At 37.4% G+C, this 9,001-nt stretch overlaps 1 protein-coding gene across 1 annotated transcript in view; it reads right to left on the reverse strand.

The window, feature by feature from the left end:
* Positions 1-4,869: 4,869 nt before the first annotated feature.
* The window catches only part of LOC125260257 (plakophilin-1), a 41,580-nt gene continuing 37,448 nt past the window's right edge, over positions 4,870-9,001 (reverse strand). Inside the window, 2 exon segments of the mRNA XM_048178532.1 lie at positions 4,870-5,931; positions 6,002-6,093. Of these exon segments, the coding sequence (XP_048034489.1) occupies positions 6,013-6,093 (81 nt within the window). The 3' untranslated portion in view covers positions 4,870-5,931; positions 6,002-6,012.

Here is a 9,001-nt window from a genome sequence, read left to right on the forward strand (position 1 = left end):
AGATCCCAAGTAAACATGAAGCAAGCAGGCTAATAAATACAATTGCTTTCTTCAGAAGTCACAGTGACAAACAAATGTCTGTTTTCTGATGGGGAAAAGACTTACCATAATCTGCCTGTACAATAAAGACATATGTTCGAACGGCTGTTGATACTCATGGTATTTTGGTAAAATCACAAAGAGGAAATGAAATCTTGTAAAGCAACATTTCTCATGATTGATTGAGGTGAAAATGGGATAAGAGGTTTTCCCCCACGTCACAGGTGAAGCTAATATCGCTGATCATCTCCTAACAAGGCCACATATTAAAAGGATAGTTCACCCAAAAATAAAACCTTCACTCTTTTCCATTGTAAAAATGTTGCCGCCAATGTCCCAATACGTCACTGACATCTTGGAAGCCGAGTCTGTGCAGTAGCGAGCTTGAAGTGGAGCCGTGAACACTTGAACTTACATCAGTGTGATAAAAATGACCTAAAACGACAGAAACCATCTTAGAAAAAAAAGTATTTGAAGTGTAATTTCATCATTTTGTTTGTCTCATGTCCCATTAGATTACATGGAGAGGGTGGGGTTTATTTACTATACTGCATCCAGCCACCTGAGGGCAATTGAAACGTTTTGGCTTCACTTTTCAGGACTTGTGTGACACTCTTGTGTTGAACATAAAAGCAGATATTCTGCAGAATGCTGCTACCAGGCAGTTGATGGCACCAATTGACTAACATAATATTATTTTCCTACAATGGAAGTCAATGGCTACCATCAACTGTTTGGTTACCCTATTCTTCAAAATATCTTCTTTTGTGTTCAACAGAAGAAAGAAACTCATATAGGTTTGGAACAACCTGAAGGTGAGTAAATGATGACAAAAGTTAAATTTTTGGGTGAACTAATTCTTTAAGGTCTGGGTAGATTAGATGACAAGCAAATAATCAGTTCTTGTAATCAACGCGTTTGATGCGGGAGAAATGGGCAGGAATAAAGATCTGAGCGACTTTGACAAGGGCCTAATTGTTATGGCAAGGTGACTGGGTCAGAGTATCTCTAGGGGCTTTCACACCGGAGGAACCTTTTCATAGGTCCTAGAATTATTGGCTGAAGTACCCGGATTTTGCCGTGTTCGCACTGCAGGAACTAGGAACGATTTTAGTTCTAGGAACTCCTTTAGGGGGAACTAAATCCTATTTCAGAGTAGGGTCTAGACCAGCACTATAGGAACTATCAGTGACGTGAGTGTACATTGATTGGTCAAACGCATGTCAAACACCGGTACCCGGCATTTTTAAAAAGCTGTGTAAACATATTTACTCAACAAAAATGGAAAACAGCGAAAACGGCATTTACCTGTTGTCTGCAGGATTGTGTTCTTTCCTCCGCCTCGATACTTTAAATTGTCATAGGAGATTTCGTCTCTTAGCCCCACTTTTTGCTCTTTCAGTCGCGTAGATTATGCATTTACATTCCATCTCCGTTACTACAAAACTCACGACGCACAACAAATACAGCTCCGATCACGGCATCCTCCATCCACCGTTTTTTAACATTTGTAAATGCCAGTGCGAATGCAACCAGGAACATGGCCGAGGGTGAAATTAGTTCTCGGAGAACTATCCTAGTGGCTAGTTGCTAGAACTAGGTTCCTAGAACTATTCTGTGCGAAAGCCCTTTCTGAAACGGCAAGGCTTGTAGGTTGATCACGGTCAGCAGTGGTGAGAATTTACTAACAGTGTCGGAGGAGGAACAAACACAAACCGGCGACAGGGTGTTGAGCGTCCATGACTCATCAATGCAATGAAGGCTATCCAGTCTGGTCTGAGCCAACAGAAGGTCTGTTGCGGCACAAATCACACAAAATTTTAACGATGGTTATGGGAGAAATGTACACATCGCACTCAGCTGTGTATGTGACTGCGTAGCCCAGACCAATCAGAGTGCCTATGATGACCCTTGTCCACCGTTGAAAGAGCCTACAATGGGCACACGAGCGTCTGAACTGGACATTGGAGCACTGGAAGAAGGTCGCCTGGTCCGATGAGTCCCGTTATGTGGACAGCCGTGTACATGTGCGTCGTTTACCTGGGGCAATGACGAGCCGGTGTAGGGAGTGTGATGCTCTGGACAACGATCTGCTGGGAAACCTTGGGTCCGGCCATTCATGACGTAAATTTGACACATGCCACCTACCTAAACATTGTTGCAGATCAGGTACACCCATTCATGACACCCACTTTCAGAAGGATAATGCACCTGCTACACTGCACACATTGTTCAGGAATGGTTTGAGGAACATGATGAAGAGCTGAAGGTGTAGAGGGTGTAATGGTAAATGTATTTGCCCCGAACCGTACCGTACAGTACGGACGGCATGATTTGGTCCATGCAGCCACACGACAAATACTGTCAGTCACAGGCGATCCACGCTCCAATCTAGAAGGGGGTTCGCGCTGTAGTGCAATGCTATTTGCTACCAGTAAAAAGCGCAGAAGAAGAACAGACGATAGATCAATATGTTTACATGTAGTCTCTCAACCAGTGTTTCAACTGCGGAAAGATATCAATAAAACAGCTTGAGAATAATATCTTACGTAGCATTACATTAACCTCAGGCAAGTCATTTACTGTCCACAGCATGTTGAACTGAACAACATTAGCCTATATATTCATTATAATTACTTAACCTGTAATGTTAACCTGTTATAACCTGTTTTGATTATTTAATGTATGTTTAAATAAATTTGTCAAGAAAACTTAAAAAAAGTTATCACAGCCACTGCATAAATGATATTTCAAAAATGACTTGGAGTAGAAAATTAACTTTATATTTAGATTTAGAAGTTAATGCCAAAACTGCCTTAGGTGATCTAGATCTATAAACACACTAATTTAATTGTCTGCATTTAGCTGAAATTATGTGCAATTATTTTTTTTTATCAAATGTAAACTATTAAAGGAGGTGGTCATGGCCAAAAGTCAGCAAAAACAATTTCATTTCGATCAAGTCCAAGCAAACACACACAAATGATCACTTTCAAGTATGAAGTTAAGTATGACTCGTCTGTGTGATAAGACAATACTAAAGCTTTTCTTGAGCTTTCAAAAATGCATGATTCCTTTGACAGGATTTTCTTATACTAGTTGACAATTACTAAACAATACATGTCATGATTTCAGTACATTTATGTGTAATATACACAGTTAAAAATACTTATAAAGGTAACATACCATAAAACATTTCTTGTTGGATTGTACTTTTATTTCAGAAATACAGAGTTTATGCAAGATAAAAATGCACATTTTTGCTATTGCAGATGCCAAATGTAATTTTACACAGCCATATTTATTATTTTAATACAAAAATATCATTTCTTTGTTTGACAATTTTCTGTTTGCCTGTCTATTATATTCCAACATAATAAAATTATTTAGACATTTTCCCATAAGCAGAGAAGCACTTTAAACACAATCCAGCCAAACTGAATTCAAATAAAAATAATATTCACAAAATACAATATCACACACATTAACCAAATAGCAAACAGAAAGGCTGTTCCGTTTGCTATTTGGTTAATGTGTGTGATATATGTATCTGTCCATAAAAAGGGATGGAAATCAAAATATATCTGGAAAACAATTAATTTTGCATTTACTGCTCTCAGCAGCCAGTTGACAAACCATAATATTATTTCAGATTTCAAAATAGAGCAATTATTTCAAAAAAGATTTCAAAATCTAGCATCATAAAAGAATCAGGATCTGAATGACTCTTGAATTTCATTTCCTTTTTGCAAATCAAATCAATGCTGATACTGCAATATTTTCTTACTTTTGTACAGATGTTGTTTAAATTTCAGTATTGAAAGTATTTTGTTAACCATTTAACAACATTAATATTACACTGTGTATTGTCTGTCCACACCAGACGTGACAAAATCAATCAAAAACCACAGCCAATCAGAAGAGCGTGTAGGCGGAGTCTCTAACTGCACTCGTAACGAAATGGATAAGTAGGCTACATAATCAAATTAATCAATATTACACCATTTTAACATTATTAAAAATACATACTGAGTGACTGAAACAATCTTAGTCATAGAATATGCTTCAATGACTTGACAGTTCTTGTTTCCTTTCATTTATTTTCAAGATCTGAGGTGAACTATCGGTTGTTGCTTTCAGTATGGCTATAAAGATCACACAAAATGATATTCAAACTCACATTAGATGCTTTTAACATTAAATAAAGCACATAATCAGTACCTGAGATTATCACTGTCATACACTGTATGTTGTTGTTCCAGCCGCGAATCGTGTCTTTTATCGCCTTTTATCGTGTCGTGGCATCACGTTTGGTTAGGACACAGTGTAAAACAGTTTCAACCACATTTCAATGCTGAAGGTTGGTCAAGTTCTGGTAGGGAAGTGCTTATTTTATTTATTTATTTATTTATTTAAAAAAAAAAAAAAACGTGCTGGTTCTCATTCCTAACCCTACCTCTGAACAATTTATGGGATGTCAAGAAGATGGAAAAAAGTGAATCAATTATACTGAAGGTTTTAACTGCAACATAAAAACATTTAGCTTTAACCATTATGTACTGTATTATGTTGTAAAATATTGCTTAATTTACCAATATGACCAGAATTTTAGGGTCCCACTTTATATTAAGTGGCCTTAACTACTATGTACTTACATTTAAATTAATCATTTGATACAATGCACTTATTGTGTACATACATGTTTTTACATTGTACTTATAGTTTAAAAACACCTGCATGTAATTAATTTCTGTAATTACATTTATATTTACACTGACCCATCCCTTACACCTAACCCCTACCCTTAAACCTACCCATATCCCATAGCTTTCCCTAACCTTACCCGTATCCCACCTCAATAGCAGCAAAAGTGTTTTGCAATTCAGTATGAACCCAATAAGTACACTGTACTTATTTTTTGATGTAAGTACATAGTAGTTAAGGCCACTTAATATAATGTGGGACTAATTTTTGTATACAGCACCGGAGGAGAAGGAAAGCAGCATGAGAAAAAGAGTGGAATTATTACTCTGCAGGACCAGTAGTGCAAGTTTGTCAAGCCGAAGTGTAAGAACTGTTTCCCATGATAAACGTACATATCTGTGTTTTAGGCACTAAACAGGCCTCTACTAGCAGAACAGAAAGCAACATTTAGAAGAAACATAATCTATTAATCCCAGAGAGACATGGAATGGGAGATCAATTATACAATATGGGGATGTCAAGCTCAAAAATGATAGACAATGATTATACAAATATAAAAACAATCCATATGACTTGTGAGCTAAATTGCAGATCAGTCCAATTTATAAACAAATCAATCTCAGCAGTTTTGTGAACGGCTTCATTGAAAAGATCGGAAAAGGATTTTCAGTGAATTACTCATTTACTCACCACTTTTTTTTTTTCTGTGGTTTTGATTCCCACTGTCTTCCATTTTATGGACAAAAATACAACGGAAATCAATGGGAATCAAAACTGTTTAGTTTCCAACAATCTTCAAAATATCTTCTTTTGTTTTCCACAGAAGAAAGTAAGCCATATATGTTTGGAACATTATAAGGTTGAGCAAATGATGACAGAATTTTCATTTTTGGGTGGACTATCCCTTTAATTTTCTGTATGCTCCTCACACAAAGCTCCAGAAATACAGCGCACAAGTCATACAGACACTTTTATGATCGTTTTATTGGTCTGTTTGTTATATTGGCACTTGACAGCCCTCTAGTTCCATGGAAGAATTTCATTTGGGTTATAGCAACTTTTTCACAAAAAATCTTTAGGAATTGTTTCCCTTTAAATCTGTACCTATAATGCAATATATGTAGGCAGGAGAGTATTCCCAAATCCAGCTACTCTTTTTGTGTCTTCCAGGAGACCTCACCTGCAAAACTGAAATAGAAATCATAATAAAGAAAGGTGTCAGAATCACTAAAATAAAATGAAATACAATGAAACTCACCTGCACATCTCTCACTGTCCTTTTGTGCTTGTTGCTGCCTGGTATGCTGTAGCAGTGACGGCATTTATAAACGTGTCCTTGTTCATCCCTTGCTGCAAAAGAATCAAAGGCCAAAACTATAAATGGAGCACCATTGTCCTTTCAAAATGACACACAAGATCATCACAATTAGCAGTGTGAAAGCTCTCAGGACCAAATACATGTTCGTGGTTCTCCTGTGAATCACTGCTTCATAATCACGTGTTCACACATGCCTGTCTGAGCTCCTGAAGTTCATGGCAGTTCAAGTCAGCCGCGGTGGAACTGAACGCACCACTACGGCTTGTCAGTAGGTTAAAAAAAGATTCAAAATTGCATCAACGACATGACATTTTCAACGAATTAATCAATCAATCAATCAAGAAGAGAAGAGAAAATCCCTCCAATGGAGACACCATCTCAAAAGAGTGCAACACTTTTTCAGCAGCGTTGTTTCCGTAAGTATTTTCTCCATTCATTTCTCCCATAGGGCATTCCAGAATAGTCTTCATTAAAGCGTTATAAGCCATGAACCGAGCCAATCAGCTACGAGGTTAATCACAACACTACAAAATTTGATTTGAAGCAAAAAATTATTTGAAATTGGACAAAAATACAAAGATACCAGACTGCGTACTTAAAGGGTTAGTTCACCCAAAAATGAAAATTCTGTCATTTATTACTCACTCTCATGCCGTTCCACACCCGTAAGACCTTCGTTAATCTTCAGAACACAAATTAAGATATTTTAGTTTAAATCCGATGGCTCCGTTAGGCCTCCACAGGGAGCAATGAAACTTCCTCTCTCAAGATCCATAAAGGTACTAAAAACATATTTAAATCAGTTCATGTGAGTACAGTGGTTCAATATTAATATTATAAAGCGACGAGAATATTTTTGGTGCGCCAAAAAAACAAAATAACGACTTATATAATGATGGCCGATTTCAAAACAATGCTTCAGGAAGCATCGGAGCACAAATGAATCAGTGTATCGAATCATGATTCAGATCACGTGTCAAACTGCCAATGGCTGAAATCACGTGACTTTGGTGCTCTGAACAGCAGATTCGATACACAATGATTCACTTATGATCCGATGCTTCCTGAATCCTGAATCAGTGTATTGAATCATGATTCAGATCACGTGTCAAACCGCCAAAGGCTGAAATCACGTGACTTTGGCGCTCTGAACAGCAGATTCGATACACTGATTCATTATGCTCCGAAGCTTCCTGAAGCAGTGTTTTGAAATCGACCATCACTATATAAGTTGTTATTTTGTTTTTTTTGGCACACCAAAAATATTCTCGTCACTTTATAATATTAATATTGAACCAATGTACTCACATGAACCGATTTAAACATGTTTTTAGTACATTAATGGATCTTGAGAGAGGAAGTGTCATTGCTCCCTATGCAGGCCTCACGTAGCCATCGGATTTCAACTAAAATAAATATCTTAATTTGTGTTCTGAAGATTAACAAAGGTCTTACGGGTGTGGAACGGCATGAGGGTAAGTAATAAATGACAGAATTTTCATTTTGGGGTGAACTAACCCTTTAAACACTTAAATTTTGATTTCAGGAGGACTTCAATGGCTTTAGTGATGGAAAGAACTACAATCCCATGATGCATTGCAAACAGCATAATTTAATTAAAAACTAGGGCCGCCCCCTAATAGTCAACTAAATGTTAGTCAACTAGAAGAAGCTTGTGCTGCGTTCCATGCAGGTTTTTGAGCCCGTAAGTACGACTTCAAACCGCGACTCACGACTTTGTAGCGTTCCAGGCAAGTCAAGCCAAACTGCCTGAGTGTAAACAAACATGCATGGCGGACCGTACAGGGCTTATGCTCATTTACAATTATTTCTATCACTAAAGTTGCTTATTTTTTATGTTATTTTACCGTGCACTCGCATAAACACCGCATCCGTAGGTCATTGTTGTTTCGTGGGCTATGTGACGCCAGAGCGCGTAACTGGGAGTACATCGATCTAGTACGAGTTCACGGGTGGGAAGTCATGGGTTTGTCTGCCGTTCCAGTGCACTTTCACGGGTAGAAGGTTGGAAATACATGGGTTACGGGTTGTCTGGAATGTGGCATTAGTTGACCAAGATTTCGGGTAGTCGCAGAAAAAAAAAAAAAAAAAAAAAACATCCACAGGAAGTAACAAAATCACACAGTCTGTGAGGAACAGATCATTAACAGCAGGTCCTTGTAGAAATTACAATATGTCGGGAGGGAAATCCAAACTTTCACCCCTCATCCATCTACCTCAAATATGGCTTATCATTTGAAACATGTAAGTAGTAGCAACTTTACTTGGCTGCTCGCTCTAACGTTAACCTAGATAAATGTGCGCTATATATCCAAGTGCGGAGTGTGAAACTGATGTATTAGCACATTTTACTGCACGACATGGAGGCGATTTTTTTTTTTTTGTCATACAGATAAGAGTAATACATCATTCCAAACTGTACTATTATTTGTGTACACTCACAATAACAACAAAACGTTGTGCTTTTGTAAAATAATGAAAGTAAACAGGATGTGCTTTCAGCCATCTCAGTCTCCCTGAACAGCAGCGCGTCACATAAATGAAGTGAAACTCAGCATATTTGCCTCACAGACAAAAGTATATCTATAGAAAGCTTGAAACGTATACTTTTAAATGAACCAATTCGAATCGAAATCAAATACTCTTAGATTATGTAATCCATATGAAAGGTGCATTTCTCTCTATAGGCGCGTTTACTGCGGAGATGGTGAGACAGTGTCATCAACTTCAGCAGACACTGAAATCAAAATCAAAACATTATTTTATAATAATAAACTGATACAAACTTGCTATTTTTCCCGACACATTCATAATCATTACATTTGCCAGTGCTTTGTGGCAAGCTTTATGTGTGCGCTTGAGTGCGAGGCATATATTCTGTCCTTCAGTATATTTAAATAATTAAATTAATATAAATGT

Source organism: Megalobrama amblycephala, linkage group LG24 (assembly GCF_018812025.1).
Source record: "Megalobrama amblycephala isolate DHTTF-2021 linkage group LG24, ASM1881202v1, whole genome shotgun sequence".
NCBI lineage: Eukaryota > Metazoa > Chordata > Actinopteri > Cypriniformes > Xenocyprididae > Megalobrama > Megalobrama amblycephala.